Source organism: Ammospiza nelsoni, chromosome 17 (assembly GCF_027579445.1).
Source record: "Ammospiza nelsoni isolate bAmmNel1 chromosome 17, bAmmNel1.pri, whole genome shotgun sequence".
Taxonomy (NCBI): Eukaryota; Metazoa; Chordata; class Aves; order Passeriformes; family Passerellidae; genus Ammospiza; species Ammospiza nelsoni.
In genome coordinates, this window is record NC_080649.1 from 10,402,639 (window position 1) to 10,420,459 (window position 17,821).

Genomic DNA, 17,821 nt, shown 5'->3' on the forward strand with positions numbered 1-17,821 from the left:
AAGTAAATTGGATTCTAGCATATTCTGTGAATGGCTCACAGTAACTTGTGTGCAGGTTTAAATCTATGGCTGTGGTAGAGCGAACTCAATATGGGTAACTCAATATGGGTAACTGATTCTGGAGAGAAAATGAATTAGGCTGGTACTGTAAAAAGCTGCTGATCAGACCAAATGTGACCACTGAGCTTTTTAAAAACTTATGGTATAATCCTTTGGGGCAGTAAGGTATGTAAGTCTTAACTATTACAATAAAATTTTATTTACTGAAAATCTAAAAAATATGAATTGGCAAGCTTAAATTCTTATTTAAAGAGGAAGATAAAGCACTATTTTTAATTTTCTTTCTTTTTGGAGTTGCTTGAAAACTTTAGAATCTTCCTTTGTGTCACAGATCCATCTGGCTTACCAAAACCTGGCTATCTGGGATTCATTTTGGAACTGGTTAAACCCCATGTACAGGGCTTATTTCAGGAATCAAAGATATTATCAGCAGGATTGTTTTCAAGATTAGTAATTAGACCTAGCTGTCTGCTCCAAGAAATAATATAACACACTGTAACCTAAATGCTTTGCTTTTATATACATTTAGGTTCCCCCAAATGCCCATGAATCAAGAGCAGCTCACTTGTGATGGCCTTATGGGAGCAGATGTAGTTCAAAGTGAATGAACTAATTGATTTGATAGATAATTCTCCACAGTCAGAGTGCAGCTGGAGGAAGGTGAGGTATTCCCCATGGCCCAGTGTTTCTTTTGGCACTAAAAAGCAGAGTGATATGAAACAAAGGGAACATTGGTAAATAAAGCCCCAGTGGAATATGAGATGTAGTGGGGATGGACAGTTTATATACAAAGATTCTTATTTGTTTCCCAGACATCTATCCAGCTTATTTGATTGGTATCCTTCATATATCCTATATCTTTATGGTATTTTATTTCAAGAGATGAATTGTGTGAGTTATAAGGAGGTACCAGTACTAGGAGAGGAAGGTTACCTTGACTTTTCCTTTCTCAAAGTGCCTGTGTGTATCCCTGCTGGATTTCCTGAGTCTTGGCCTTTCACTGGGTTAGTTCACAAGCTCTCTGATGCTCTCTTAATGCTTTTTATTTCTGATACCTGGTGAATAGCCTTCTATAAGGTTGAAAAATGGTTTTTGTTTCTGAAAATGCACCGAGGCTTTCTACCTTCCAACAAGTGCATTTTGATAGTTTTGCAGTAAAATCATGGTTTGGGGTTAGGTTGAATCATTTATTTCTTTTTCTCAGCCAATTAGGTGACCTGTACAGAACAAGTCACCCTCACTGTGTTCTGAACTTTCTCATGGGGAGAGCTGGAACAGGACCCCATTTTTTTTCCCTAATGCTGTCACCAAAACTTTGTTTTGGTGTTTCAGATGTGAGTTGTTGGCAGATGAATGTTCCCACACAGCAGAAAGCCAGTTACCTTCACCGGTATTAACTGGAGTAACTTCACAGCAATTGCTTTTCCTGTCTTTGGAAAGTCTTTAATTTTCCTGATTACTCTCCCCTCATTCATGACAACTGCCTGAAGAGGTTTCACTGAAAGGACAGACTCGAGAGCTCTCCATGTGAACTCAGGTGTTCCTTGAGGTGAAAGATGTGCTCCATGGCTCATTTAAAGTCATTTTCCTATGGAAAATGAAGCCTTCTTGGGCTCTTCAATAAGCTATTTACTTACATCAGTTTAGTGATGACTAATTGCATGAATAAAGCAGGACACTGCTTATACAAGCCATGAAAAAAATCTAAATTTAAAAAATGGCAAAGCATTTATCTGCAGTCATGGCAAGGGGCATAAGGGAAATGATACTCAGCTATAATCCATCCTCCTTGCTACACAATATATCAGGTCAAACACATTTTTCAATATTTATTTTCTGGGTGAAATTCTGACAGGAAACAAAACTTGTATGCACATCCCATAAAGGTGAAGTACTTTAGGATAATGCTGATTACACTGATGTACAGAACTACATGACCCAGTGTGGGTTAAAGAGTCAATGATTTATATTCAAGAAATATTTGAACGTACAAAACAAATAGATTCTTTTTGAAAACACTTTTTATTCTCCCTTTATTCTTTGAGGCATCAGTACTCTACTTCTTACATTTGGATTCTTTTTGGCTCCAAAAGCTGCAGAATAGCTGTTACTTATCCAAATAGCAAAGCAGCTCCATATTGCTATTTTGTAAACCTACAATTTTGCCCTTCCTTATTGAAATATTAGTGGTAAACATGGTAATGCAAAGCATTTCTGTAACTGTGGAAATGAAAGTCTAGCTAGAAAGAAGGCATCTTGTAAGTAAACTTTGCATCAAATGAGCGCCCCAAAATCCCTGCTGATTCATGTGGACATTCTCAGGATTTTATTGCCTGGTCACAGTCTTGTTGGCTCATTTTCTTGTTGGCTCATTTCTTGTTGGATCATTTCAGCCTTTGAAAACATTTTTCACCTGTCTGTTCTGGTTGATCAAGAGCTCACACTGAGCCACCCCAATTTCCAGAGTTTGAACAATCTGTGAAAGAAAACCCAGATGGTGAGTGAGCTCCAGCCCAGGAATGGCTCATGAGCTCTGTGCAAAACTAGTCATCTTCCATAATTAGGTTATTTCACTGTAATCACATATTGAGTTACTTTCATTAGACATGACAATCTATTTTTTGAAAATGTAAAGGATCAAACCCAGGTGACTCTGCAATGACTGCTATAAACCCTGTTCTCATTACTTTCTCTTTGTTTATTTGCTGTTCTGGTACCCAAAAAGAAAAAAAAGCTACAAACTTCAGCTCTTTTAACAGGCGTAGGTAAGCCAAATAGGTGGTATAACATTAAATGGATATAATAAAAAGGAAAAAAACCCACAGAACCTGTTATCTAGCAAAATTCTTAGGATGAAGCCATGACCTAAAAATACAGAAGTCTTTGCAAAATGAATTTCTGCAGACTCCCTCTGGAAATGGGAAAGAACATGCTTGATTAGGCCAGTGCTAACCTTTTGAAATCATGTTTCTCTGGTATTTATTCCGTGAAATAATAAAAGGGGACATGTCAGATATTAGAAACCCATAATGCACTCCCTTGCTTTCTACTGCCCTTCTCTAATTCAGTGTTCCTCTCCTAGAGCAAACTTTTAAAATAAAAAGTAAGGCTTCAGTTTGTCCTTTTAGTTGACCTTTATACATTTAGTAGCTGTGCATTTGCAGCAGTTAAATTACAGAGTAAGAAGATTTCCACCCTTTTTCTGGCTCTGGTTTCATCATGTGTGAGGCCAGAGAGGTGGCAGGTCCTTGGGAAGCAAGGATTTTCTGCTTTTTGTAAGAATGAGTAAATTACTTCCACCCTCACATCTTGCTACGCTTTGTATGGAAGTACAAATTTTTGTATAACCACCTTCAAATTGCTCCCATGGTGATAATGGAGGAGTTTTCTCCCTGGGCACCTCAGTGAGCTGTTTGTGTTGGGAATTGCCTGCTCTCTCTCTTAATGAATAGAGGCGGAATTTAATAACTTAAGGATTCAAAAATATGCAGGATGTCTTGGAGGAAAGGTTTTCCTTTCAGCTCTTCCACTTCAGTGCTTGCATTTACTTGCAAGTTTGGCATGGGTCTGTGCCCCTCCACAAAGGAAAACCCTGTGGCTGGGGCCTGGAAATTCATGGCAGAGAAATGCAATTCAATTCATGTTTACCAGGGAATCAAGGCACCACTTCAAGTAGTCCAAAAAAATGGTACCAAGTTAACACCTTGCAAAATGCATGTTTTTACCTACATCTGAGATCAGCACAAATAATTTTATCCAGTGTATTTTTGATGCGATGCTAAATTATTCAGCTGAATTCATGACTAACCTCTGGCTTTCATTTTTGCCAGTCTTTATAAAAATGAAAAATAACTATCATATTTCATTAAACAGGGAACAGCTTGCACTGTGTATGGGACCTGGCACCACATGCTGCAAATCTTTATGAAAATGGGTTGTCTGATTTACAGTGGTGCATAATCAGAGAAAAATTATTTTTGCTGATCTCTGTGAAAGAGAGTAAGAATGAAGCAATTAAGATAACGTTAAAGTCCTACTTGTAGTCTGTCATGATAATCTTGCTGCTATTTGAATAAAATCATCATCTGGATTGCTTTTTAGACTCTTTTTCATATTGGTTTTTCCCTTCCTGTCATAATATTGTCTTACCAGTGAAGTGATTGTCCCTTGCTATGTCTGCAGAGAGGAAAATTGATTTGCTCCCATGTTGACCCCAGTTTTGTTCTGGTCTAGAGTTTAATTTTCATTTAACAAAAGCTACACTAGTTTAGATAACACGTATTTCTTTCCTCAGCTGACCAACTCCTGCAGCCTTTTCCCTGCAGGCACAAAGCAGCACCAGGGCTTCCCTCAGCTGGGAGTGACCCTGCTGAGCTCGGGGAAAAGCCAGAGCTGGGAAGCTGTGATGTTGTGACAATGGCTGAGGAGGAGATTTCCAGAGAAATATTCCTGTAATTTGCTGGAATTGGGAAGTGAAATGTGCATTTCTGACAACAGTGACAGATTTATAGACTGGGTACACTAATTAAAAACAACTTACTCGAAGACATGAATGTGCAAATGACAGCAGCAGGAGAGCTGGGCTGCTCTGTGCCCGAGCGTGGGAACGTTGAGGTGCCCTCTCCTGCAACCACAGAACCTTGTCACATACAAAATTCAGGAATAACATTCTGCAAGAAGCAAACTGAAGGATTACTTCCTTCTGCTGTGAAACATATGGGGAGATGTTTTGCTGTAAACTGCACGCTCATGTGCAAGACAGAAAGAAGCAAAATGTTTTCATTTGCTCTTTATCTTCTCACTGATGTTTCTTGTTCACATGGATGTGGTGGAATCTAGCTAAGAAGTTGGAAGAGAAAAATACTTCCAACTAAATCTTTACTCATACTAAATGTAGCATCTTGGGATTGTCATGCTTTGAGATTTATCTGAGAAATTCCTCTGTAAAAATTTTCTTGCCCTGGATAAATTGTACTACTTCCTTGCAACCTCCACCAGTAATCTCAATAGTTGGAGGCATTGAGGAATGAAAGAAAAATATTTCTAGTGTGCTTTCAAAGCACCTCTGATATTACATCTGTATTCCTGCTTCAGCAATGATTTAGATGGATGTCTCAACACATGACAAGATGACAGTTAAATGAAAATAACGCAATAATTTTGTTTTTTGCAAACATCACTCTAGTTTGCATTTGAATGTAGAAAATTGGAACTTAGTATTTTATTACACATATGGAATTTAAGTCTGTATAAAGCAGAGGAATAATGATGCTTTTTGAAAAGAATGTGAAGCTTAAAACTCCCCAAAATGAAAACAATCTGTAGATGTTTAAGAATACGATAGTTGAATCTGATACAGTTTTATTTATTTGCTATTTCTTCACTAAACTTCACCCTTCCCCCCTATTTAATGGATATGTCCTTGAATATTCTCCTTATAGTAATTTAAGTATCTGCTGAAGTTTCTTAGGCTGCAATTTCCTTGTAATCTTCCATCTGTTTCAAATGCATTGTAAATACTGTCAGGTCTTCAGCTCCATAAAAGCATCCAGTGAAGTCAGTGCAGTTACATGGAATTTCTTCAGATGAGAGTCTCACTTGTGATGTTTGTGTCTCCATTTTTCCTAACCCCAAACTTCTTTCCACTGTATAATTACAGGTTTTTTTAGCATTTTAATCACAAATTGATAATGGTTGCCTGATGTTGACTAGACTTTGCATTCGCAATTGCAGGAAATGGGTTCTTGTAATATGGGTGCGACCTTTACAAAAATGTCTGAAACTCCTTTCATAAACTTTTTCTAACATAATATTTACAAAAGGAAAGGATTTACTTTTATGACTTCTCTTTGGTTGTCAGCCTGCTGCAATGGTGACATGGAGCATTGTGCTCAAGACTGTTCTTAATTGCCAGGGAAGATGCCAAGGACTGCTCTAGGTTAAAAATCTGTATTTACTAGTTAGAAAGGTCACACTAGCAAATGTCCATGTGATTATTTTTTTCTTGCCCTCAATTGTTGGGGGCAATGCCCTCATTGGAGAAGTTCCTTGTGATGCACAAAGGACCAGATGTATCTATTGTTTGAAAGAATTATTCCATTGTTATAAAACACATACAGAAATGAGAAGAGTGAAAGGATATGATGGATACAATCTACTTAATCTACTGTAAATGGTTTTACTTTTTACTGTAATTTTGCACAATCATAAATGGAAACCAAGATAAGAGTTGGAGAAGAAAACTGAAGTGATTGGCTTAGAAATGCAATATTTTTTGTGATCAGTTAGGAGTTGCACCAAAGTTGGATTCAGGGCACTGTCTGTAGATACCTGCTTTACTTTGTAGTAGTAAATCAGTAATTAAATCATTAAATGCTGACTCTGAGCAGCTTTTCTGTGTGCTGGGTTCCTTAAGCTGTGAGTCCCCACATGAAAATCTTTACTGGTTTTTACGTATCTAGTCCAAGTCACCAATAGCTCCTTGTAGAAATCAGCAACCAAATATTCCTCATTCAATTCTTCTCCAAAACATATTTTATAACATTTGTAATTAACCTAAAACATTTCAAATCTGTCTCTGGCATTCAGAATGTCATGAGGTACCAAAGGAGCCATGGCAGATGATTTCATTACCGCCAGCAGTGTGATTTTATACCTTCAATATCAGTCTTCAGGTCTGACACAAGTTGTAAGACTTTTATTGCTGTCAAACTATATAAAATCCTGGTACCAGCTTCTTAACTCTTGGAAAGTAATAACACTCTTCATCTATTTAAAAAAGTACAGACTGTTTTCTTGGAATAGATTTGCAGAGCTGAGCTATCATTCTCACTAATATTTGTATGTTTAACACCACCCTGCCATGAAATCAATGAATCTGTTTCTGTTCCCTGCAAGTGTAAAAGAGGATAGCAGTTTGTGACCATGATCATAAAAATCTTTAAATTAAAAACATCATATGTGTCTTCCTTCAGAAGCCTGCATAAGAAATCTTGAATGATTCATATCTTATTTTTAAATCATAAGCTTTTGTTTCACCAAGAGTTCATGCTTTCTGTGTCTGAAAATGATGCAAATAAGTTTCCTCTACTGGTCAAGAATAAATACTGAAGTAAATATAAAATATAAAGAAAAATAAAGATTATATTGCTTCCCATGTATAGTTTAGGCACTCTAATTATTGTATGTAAATGCAGAATGTAAAATTAAAAAAATAAACTTAGATCTTACAGCAGCTTAGTAAAAATATACCAATGAAAGGTTTTGGAAATTTAGTGCCAGCAAAATGAATTGTGCTGCCTATTTCTGATGATGTTAAAATAAGCAGCACCTGCCCTTGTACTGTATAAAATGTTATGAATTCTGTAAATCATAAGACAAATATTAGAAACAAATCTGTGTTGGGCAACATTACAGAGCAATTGCAGACGGTGAGGCCATTGTTTGAAGTTATTTCCATCTAATGAGGACACTGACAGATTGCTGGTTGTCCTTGGAGTCCCATCCCCTTAATTCTCCATCAGGCATCAATGGGCTGTGTGCTCTGAACGGAGCAGGACCAGCACTGAACTCAGTCCCTGGGGACGGAAAATCTCCTCCTGCAGAGTCTGAAAGCTTGCACCAAGCCTAGTGAACCTTGGAGATGAATTCCCCCTCAGACATTATGCCTGGAAGTACAGACCTCCTCCAGCATGTGCACTGCAGTTTATTTCTGTTGTAACTACAAATTGCTGTGAGTTTGTTGGGTGGCATTGATGTGTTTACAGGAATGTTAAACTTCCTGCTGGAGAGTTGTTTAACTGTGGGTTAACTGTGGGTGGCTGTCCCCAGGGAGCTGCCTCAGTAGATACTGATTTGAGTTTTCTGCAAGTGATCCAGCACTTGGAAATTTCTCATGTAAATATCAGTTTGTTCTTTTTGGCAAATATTTTGATTAGCTGTAAGTACCTATGGTCAGTGTTGCTACTGATGGTCTGAAAATGATAAACCACAGAAAGTTACTGGAATGCAATGGAAGTTTGGCAGCTCCGGTAGAACAGAAAGCAGAATTAGAGATTCTGTTCCCTTTGGAGCTGTACCAAGTTGCTAATCTTTTGCTGTGTTTGGCATTTTAGGATGTCATGTCCACGTTCTTCCAGTTTGGGGCTTCCATCCAGCAAGAAGCCATTATCATGCTGAAGATCATGCAGGATTATGACTGGCACGTGTTCTCTCTGGTGACCACCACTTTCCCTGGATATCGAGATTTCATCAATGTCATTAAGACCACTGTGGAAAACAGTTTTGTGGGCTGGGACATGCAGAACGTCATCATACTCGATACTGCCTTTGGAGATGATGCCAAGACCCAAATCCAGCTGAAGAAAATCCATTCATCTGTCATCCTGCTGTATTGTTCCAAGGATGAAGCTGTCTACATCCTGGATGAGGCTCGCTCCCTGGGCCTCACTGGCTACGATTTCTTTTGGATAGTTCCCAGCCTGGTTAGCGGTAACACAGAAATCACTCCCAAGGAGTTTCCTTCAGGACTCATTTCAGCAGCTTATGATGAGTGGGACTACAGTTTAGAAGCTCGGGTCCGGGATGGCCTGGGGGTCATTGCCACTGCTGCCTCAGCCATGCTGGACAAGTACTCCTTCCTTCCTGAGGCACGGACCAGCTGCTACGGACAGCTGGAGAAAAACGACCGGCCCTCTCAAACCTTGCACAAGTAAGGATGATTGCTTTGGGTCATTTTAACCTCTGCAGCCTTGATAGTTTTCTCTTTTATTGCCATTGTATGTTTCTTGAAGGGGAATATTGGTTTTTGCTAATCCCATTGAGCCCTTTTTCAGCATGGGTTTTCAGATGTTGCAGGAGAATGTCCAAAAGGACTTGCTGCACTGATAGATTGTGGTGGTGTTCACAGGGGTCCCAGGATGAGGGAAGAGATGAGAATCTTGACTCCATGTTTCAGAAGGCTGATTTATTATTTTATTATATTGATCTATATATTGATCAATATATTATTGATCTATATTATATTAAAAGAAAATGGTATATTAAAACTATACTAAAAGAATAGAAGAAAGGATTTCATCAAAAGGCTTGCAAGGAATAGAAAGGAATGAAATGATAATAAAATCTTGTGACTGACCAGAGAGAGCTGGACTGTGATTGGCCATTAGTTAAAAACAACCATGAAACCAATCCCAGATGCACCTGCTGCATTCCACAGCAGCAGATAATCATTGTTTACATTTAGTTTCTGAGGCCTCTCAGCTTCTCAGGGGAAAAGATCCTAATGAAGGATTTTTCAGAAAATATGTCTGTGACAATAGCTGTGCTCCTGGAGGTGATGTGTGCTGTGGAGAATAAACACTGCTCTGAATCTAGTGTGGAAGATGACAGAAATTGGTCTGAGAGGGTATGAAGCTGACTGAACAAAATTGGACTGTTGTGTGCTTTAACTATGAGCTAAAATTGCCAAAAAGCTCTGGAGGCTGAGCCTGTATCACTTGCATCAGCAGGAACCTGGTCATATTTTAGGAGACAAGCAATATGCAGCATCAAAGCACTGTCCCTGGAAATTATGGAAGTATTACATTAGTTAGGCAGCTTTTATCACATGAGAACTGAAATCTGTCCCCTTTACTTGTAAGGGTATATTTTTGTCACCTCTGATAGAATAACTGTGAAACTTAACTGACATTAATCCAAGCTGATATAGATGTTTTCTCTAAACAGTTTGTCAGATGGGAGCTGCCAAAGTTTAAATCAGGATTCTTATTTTGTTATTATTATTATTTTCTTTTTAATTATCCCTTTTAGACTTGATACTTCTGATTACTTCTATCCAAAATGTTGCATGGTAATATATTTCTTTATCTGGTCTATGAGAGGAAGTAGGATCTCTTGCATATTTTTATCTCTTGCATAACTCTTGTCAATGTGGAAGTTACTAGGAAGTATTTATGACCCTTGTTCTAACCAAATAGTGCAGATGAAGTGCTTTCTACAAAAAAGCAGGCACCAGAAGGAAAATTGGTGCTGATTTCTAAAAGGAGGTTTTGGAACAGTTTTAATCTTGAGATGGATGTGCAGATTTAGATTAGGGGTTGATTACCACACGATGTCCTGGAACAGTTTTCCATGAAAACAGCCTCTTTGCACACAGCATTCTTCAGAAGCTTCCTCAAAAGCCAAATGCAACTGAGTAAAATAATTTTAACATTTCCTTAGCAAGAACTTGCCTTTAATATGACACTTGCAGGCTTTTTTATGCTTCCTTTCCTATTTTTGAACCTCTGCCTCAAAAACTACAAATTCCCTGGAGACGTTGCAGAAACCCCACGATTCTTTTCCTGCTTTTCCTACTGTTTTAATTACAAAACAGCAAGGTAATGCTCTAATCCAGTAACTTGTTTGGTACTTTCTGCTTCCTAAGCTGACCAAACCTGGGAGAGAATTCTAATACAGATTTTCAGTATGTTCTGGAGTCACTTTTTGGGGCAGGATTTGCAGCTGTGGGTGGCTGTGGTGCCCAGCAGGGCTCTGGGGAAGCCCTGGCATGTCCCTGGTTTGTCCCTGTTTGTCCCTGATTTGTCCCTGATTTGTCCCTGGCGTGTCCCTGGGCTCAGGGCAGAGCAGGGGAGGCACTGCTGGGGGACTGTCCCCCCCATGTCACCCCCATGCTGGTTCTTGGTGTGTGTGCTGGCAGTGCCAGGGAGCAGTGGGAGCCTCCTGTTCACCAAATTCTGCGCCTGAACAGCAGCACCTGACCTACAAACCAGGCAGGCAATATTAATAATTGAAACTCCAGTTTCTGTGAAAGTTTAGTTGTATTCTGTCATAAGTGTTGGGGTTTAAAATACTCTTGGAAGGGGCACAAAAACTTGACCCTGGTTTGAAAAAGGCTCCTACCCTGTTGTTTGGCTAATACACTAGTGCAGACTTGAATTAAGTATTCAGAACCCAGCATAAGCTCTATTTCTCTAAATAATCTTTATTTTCTCATTAAACCTGCATGAGTACAAGAACAGGGCTTGTGAGTGCTGGGGTAGTGAGATTAGACTTCACCAGGAGATTCTGCAGCATGCAGGGCATGATGCACCCAGGAATTATTAATAGGAGAAGCTGTAGTGCACTGTGGTTAAAAAAGTCTCCTCCTGATGTGAAACACTGAGCTATGAAATAAAAATACCTTTTCTGTACTGGAGATTCTTTGAGCTTTTCCAACACCACAAGAACAAGGAGTAGGTTGTTTTTTAATTTAGAAATGTCAGAATTATACTAAAATAAATAAACTTTAAATAGTCATTCTTATGTAATAACTCCCCAAGACTATTCCTGTCACATATAATCTGCTAGCAAGTCAAGTACATACAAGCATTTACCAGGACTAAGTAATCCTGTGGAGCTGACCAGTCTCTCTATGCCAAGGTGAATTACCTAAATTCATTGGACTATTTCATCCTCATCATTAATTTTACTTTTCTACTTTACATGAAAAATCAGTGGCCTAATTGGGGTTTTATTTTGAAATGGAATCTTCACAGTTTCAGGTCCCAGACAGTGCAGTTTCATATTGTAAACTACAAGACAAATGTATATGTTCTGTATTATTAAACTAACCTGAGGAAAGGATTTTGGAGGATGTTCCAGTGGAAAGGGCTAAAGGAATTGTAAGTAAATTATCGACCTGGGGTTTGCTGTGCTCTGTCCCCCTGTCTCTCAGGGAATCAGTGCTGGGTGCATCAAGAGGATGCTGCTGCAGGCTCAGGAACAGAGAACTCAGTGGAAGTCAGGGAAGGGGCTGTGTAAGGGGATGCCTGAGCAAAACAAAGCTAAAAAGAGAGACAAACCCCAGGAGTTTTAGGCTCCATCTATTGTAATGGCAGTCTAATTCAGCTTTAAACCCAGGATAGTATTCTGAGGCTATGCTATAATGGCTAATTTGCTTGTAAATGGAAGTTAATAATGCTTTATGCGTGACTTCCCACATCTAGATAGCCATTTGATCTCTGTTTGTGAAGAAATTCTACGCAAAGAAAGCAGTGAAGTAAAAGCTCCTCCTCCCTCTTTCTCAAATCCTTTGAGTATTAAATTGGTTTGAAGATATATTTGTTTTGAAGCACACAATTTGTCTTTCCCCCATCACTGCAATTCTGAGATGCATTTATTGGCTTCTTAGACCCAGAAGAAAATAAGGTTTGCTTTAGTTTATGGAATGATCTGATCAATGCTCATTTCTGGTACACATAGGAAAGCCAGTTTTTCCCTATGAATAAAGGATTTATAATAAAATACAGGGCTCATTTTCAATGCATTAAAAACACAGATATATATGTATATTTGTATCTGTATTGATTCAGATCATCTTTTTCTGTCAGTGTAAGACCCAGGTCTCCCAAGGCAGAAAACCACTATTGTGTGAAATACTGGCACAGCAGGATAAATAGAATTAGCACCTCATTAATGCCAAGTCAGTTGAACAAACTCTTTTTCTCTCTAAAAAAGGGAAAACACAGAAGCAAACAAACAGCAAAACACAATGACCCTGCCAGTCATGGAAAATGCTGCAGCTTTGTGCATTGAAACGGGGCTGCTTTGTTTACAAGAGTACTCATGGTGTGTATGGAAATCCTGACCCCGGGAGAGACATTTCACTGCAGCATTTCCAACCCTGCTGGTCCTGAAAAGCAGAAAGATGTGTCTGCCCATAGGCAGTCAGGTGTTTGCCATGTGGGGCTGACATTTGGTCAGATTCTGTTCTGCAATGCAGCCCAGCTGTAGGCAGGATTTAGAGACCCATCCTTCAGCAGTGAGGGTGTGGGTTCAGAGTGTATCCTACCCTTCCCAAGCACAATTTCCTTTATTTGTCATCCCTGAACCAGGAGCAGGAGCAACGGGCAGTCCACAGGGCCAGGGACAAAAGCTCATTTGTCCTTGCTGTTGTGCTGCTGTTATCCTTCAGCACAGCACCTTCTTCAGAGGGAGAGGGTTTGCTGTCCCCCTTGTCCTGATAGTCAATCACCAAGTTCAATATTTTGATTCCAGCTTCCATCATGACAGATAGATTTGCCTCTTTTTGAGTGAAATCTGCGATTAAAGGGACACAATGGTTTGATGAATAATCCAGCAAATCTGTTTAATATTTTCCCACTTAAAGATCAACAGCCAATTTATAGAGGATTTGTTCATTTAAGTCAGAAGACTTGGGAACAATATGTATCATCTTCTTTATTGGATGATTGAAGGTGTATAGATATTTAACTAATTATGTAGGTGTCCAAAGGAAAACTAAACTTCACAGGCAACAAAGGAGGGGTTCTGTAGGGGAAAACTGCCCCACAGACCCCAGCATGGTGCTGGTTTACTTACAAAGTGATTCAAGAAATTACTGAAAATCTGTATTAGAATTTTCTCCCAGGTTTGTTCAGCTTAGGAAACAGAAAGTACCAAACAGTTACTGTATTAGAACATTACCTTATTATTGTGATAATTAAAATAATTTAAAACAAGAGAACAAGCATGGCCTCTGGCAGTGGAGTGGAGCCTGCCCTCAGGGCTCAACATCAGCATAGCAGAGAATGTTCCTGGAGATGGAGCTGCTGCAGGCACCATCCCCTGGCAGGAAACCAGGGACACGTCATGGGGAGGAGCTGGGGATGCTTCTGAGGTGGTGCAGCAGTATGTGATCAAATTAGGGCTGGTTATGAAATGTTGATGCTGATAATAGAATTAACTTGCTAAACATTCTGGTGTTCAGTTACACTCACCTGTGGCACACCCAGGGAGCTGGGATATGTCTGAATTCCTAACTGCGCTCCCTCCCTTTGCCTCCCTCTCTCAGAAGGGTTCCCCAGGAGTTCTGCTGTTTGTCTGCAGAGCTGGGGCAGGGTGACTTTCCCAGAGCCAGTGCAGTGAGTGCTTTGAGGAGCAGCTGGCAGGAGGTCCCAAAGCTGGCATGCTGTTCCTTTTGCATGGTCACTGAGCAGATCCTCCCGAAGCTTTACTCATCCTGCTAGCTCCAAAGCAAGGGACCCTTGTGCAGGAATGAGGGCTGGGAGGGGGAGGAGGAGGCTGCACAAGAGGAAGAAGTGACTCTGCATCACTGCAAAAGATTTGAATTTAGAAAAAAAAAAATCCTACATAGCATAAGATATAGAATTGACTTTAAAAAATGCATCAGTGCCTTGTTTAATAGAGTTCTATTGCAGATGTATTTCTGTATGTACTTCACACGTTATATAGTCTACATGAAGTATTTTTTTGATTTAATTTTACAGAGGAAATCTGTTTCTTAATGATAAATAATGTGTCTTGGGGGTTTCTACAGATAAGTATCATTCAAATGTCATGGATGAATCATAGCAAGGAAGTTCAGCAGTTCAGAGCCTCAACAAGATAGAGAAGAAAAGACAAAATTTGCATTCACTCCTGCTTTTTTAGGTATGAGGCTGAGTGAATGCCAAGCCCAGATCAGCTGGTTGTCTAGGTTATTAAAATGGTTGGGTTTACACTATTTGCGGGAAAGAGAAATATCTCCAGAAAACATGTTGGTTTTGAGGCATTTCATCTGCTTTAAATCTCAGTTTGGAAATTCCTTGTTTGAGAGAGAAGAGGGAGAGTTTCTCTTATGCAAGATGTATTTCCCCAAGCCTCTCCTGCTTCTCTTCATTGCCTGCAGTTCTCAGAGATTTGAAATTCTGCCCCACGGTGAAGAAGATGCTAAATACAAATGATAGTCCCTGATGATGGCACCTGGGGAGTTTATCAAGTGTGATTATCTCACCTGAGGGCAGCAAATGTAGCTCTGGACTCAAGGCAGAGAGGGGTCCCCTGGTCTTTGTGCTCCCTGCAGCTCTCAGACCCAGTGCTTTGTTTTACAGGTTTAGGGATTAAGTTCTCTCCTCAGAAGGTGGCTTAGAGGTGACACATTTTCATCAATGCCTCTTCCTTCCCCATTCTGTTTTTCCCAGCTGCTGGTGTGTTTGGGAGCTGCATTTTAGGTGAATTTCACACTAATTATAGACAAGCCCCTTGCTGCAGAGCTGATTGTGTTCCTGAGCCTGACCAGTCCTGGGGGGTCTTTGGGACTCAGCTGGGTGGGCAGGAGAGGGTCCCTGCTCAGGATGCTCCTCCCTGGCACCCCGAGAGGGCACCTGGAGGGTGCTGAGGCTCCATAGCTGGCCTCACACCCACCTCTGTGCCATGGGATTGCTCTGCTGTGCTTCCACTCTGTCCTTGGTGGCTTTCTCAGGTCACCCTGAGGAGTTTTTGAAACCAGCGCTGGGGTTCATCTTTGTTTGAAACAAAGTGACCTTAATAATTTACATAAAATTATGGTTTTTTTCCTTAAAATAATGCCCAACACAGAATCCACTAAGCCTTGGTTTTGCTCTCAAATCCTTTGATCTGTTAGGAGAACACTTGTGTTTCTTGAATAGATATATATATGGTAAAGCTCAAAAGAAATGCCATAGCCTGCAAACGTGTTTGCCTTTTCTTTGAGAAAACCTCCAAGATTCTGCTCCAGGATTTCAGCTGTTCTCATTCAGTATAGGAAATCCTTAACAAACACTCATGGATGAGGAAGTCCATGTCTCCTGTGAGGAGTCTGGCCAGAAAGGTGCCTCTGTGTCAGCACTATTGGATCCAAGCAAATGGTGCTCAGAAAACTGAGCCCTGATCCCTTTGGCAGTCTTCACCCATTTGTTAATTGAATTGGAGTCAATGAAGTTGTGATACTGTAGTTACAGGGTAAGAAACCCCAGCTTTTTCAGTATGTTCTGGCTTTCAGGGTAAAGCTCGAATTTTGACAGGGATAAATATTGCAGTTTTAGCATTAATCTGAAGCTCTGTGTGAACTACTTGATCTTTCTGAGGCTTGGAGAAATGAAGTTGGAAACCTTTAGAGAAGTTTGTAACCTGGGTGCTTCTAAGGCTTGCTGTGAATACAACAGCAAAAGTGCTCTGCTGTGGTGTTCCAACACTTCTCAGTTTTTTGGGGAAGGTGACAAGCAAAAGAGAACTGTATAAATGTTTAAAAGTGTTTTTAAATACATTGTTAAGGTTTGGTTCTTTGCATCATAAAAGACCTGTTTTGGATTCGATGTGAGACCAGCTTAAACTTCTGTCAGAAAAATGGTGCCGTTTTGTATCACCTGGGGAATCTTACAAATTTCAGGTTGCAAAAGTTAATTAAGCCTTCAGTGTCATAATGCCATCACAAGGCCTTGTGCTGTCCTGCCTTTGCAAAGGCTGTAGCTTTAATGAGGAATGAAAACAGATTAACTACAAATCCAAGGTATGTCGCTAATTGCCCCATCAAAGTAAGGAGTTCAAATAACTAAACACCTCATTTAGTTGAGAACAGGAATTTGCATTTCCAAAGCTACTTCAGAAATATATTTTATCCAATTCACAAGCCAAAGACCTCTTGCACAGAATTAACCTTGGATAAACTTAAAACTCTAGAAGAGTAACATAATATAAATTCTTCACAGCATTTTTCCTAACCAGGAGCAGACAAGCACTGGGCATTTTTGGTAGGAAAAGCAGTTTGGGATTGAGGCCAGTAAAAGCAGAGCAGGACTTATGTCCTTTGCAGAGGAAAAATGACAATTCAAAAGCGAGTGTAGGTTGTAGGCATTGATTTCTGGAAAACACAGCAGCTGATGAATTTTGTACAGAAGAATGTGCTTGGGGAAACAAGAATCTCTTTGAAGTTCTTTCTTATTGCTGCAGTGTGAGAATCTGGGGTAGCTCAGAGTGCGTCACTCGCACCTTTGTATCAGGATCAGAGAATACAATTTTAAGAGACTTTTCAGATTAGGGAATTAAAAAAAACCCCTCAAACCTTGCAAAATGTGTTTCCTTACTTAATAGCTGGTAAATTCACATGATTTAAAATATACACTGAGCTCAATTTTTCACTTTAGAGTTGTGGTTCATATTAGTCTTTTTGGAGCACTTGAGCTTCAGCACTGCATCTTGTGGTGCCCCTTGCCTGGCTTCTAGGCTAGGACATTTGAACATTAAGCCCAAAATATGATGAGTAGTGTTTGAAATTATTTGAACATTAAGCCCAAAATATGATGAGTAGTGTTTGAAATTATTTGAACATTAAGCCCAAAATATGATGAGTAGTGTTTGAAATCAGGTGATCCTACTGAGGAAGGGTTCAACCTCCAGTCCAGTCACCATATTCTGTGTGGTTAAAAGCCCAGGTGAGCACAAGAGCCTGATGCAGTGCAGGGTGTGTGTCTGGGGTCCCTTGGCAGGGGACACACTGCTTGGCCTTCAGCTCCAGTGGAATGAGGGGGTTTCTGCCTGGCCTTGTCAGGTGATTTATTCATTGTGAGGGGTGATAGCTCATGGGTGTGAACTGGGACAGGGTGCAGAGGTGCAAATGCAAGTATTGCCGGTTTTCACAGCACATCCTTGGTTTCCTCTTGTGCTGACTGCCAGGGCATTTCGCTCCCTGGGTCACAGTGAATGTTGTGCTGGTTCCCTACATGTGAGCACAAGTAAATCCTGTTTGCTGCCTCTCAAGGTGGCAGACAAGCTTTTTGTTCCCAAGCAAGATCTTTCACTGCTGGATGAAAAATGGAATACATAGGAAATTAGTTCAACTGGACAGCAAAGTTCTGTCAAGGGGAAAATTTTGACACTGGAAGTCTGTAATGAAATGTGAGTTATTACAATGGGTGAATTTACAAATTGCTGTCAAACTGATGCTGAATGATGTTAATATGGCTGTCCAGGTGGGCATTTA

At 40.0% G+C, this 17,821-nt stretch overlaps 1 protein-coding gene across 1 annotated transcript in view; it reads left to right on the plus strand.

Annotated features, from left to right (window-relative positions):
* Window positions 1–17,821, plus strand: part of GRIN2A (glutamate ionotropic receptor NMDA type subunit 2A) — a 189,892-nt gene that overhangs the window by 108,204 nt on the left and 63,867 nt on the right. Inside the window, exon 3 of the mRNA XM_059484215.1 lies at window positions 8,175–8,770. Coding sequence (XP_059340198.1) covers window positions 8,175–8,770 — 596 coding nt within the window. The remainder of the gene's footprint in view (window positions 1–8,174; window positions 8,771–17,821) is intronic.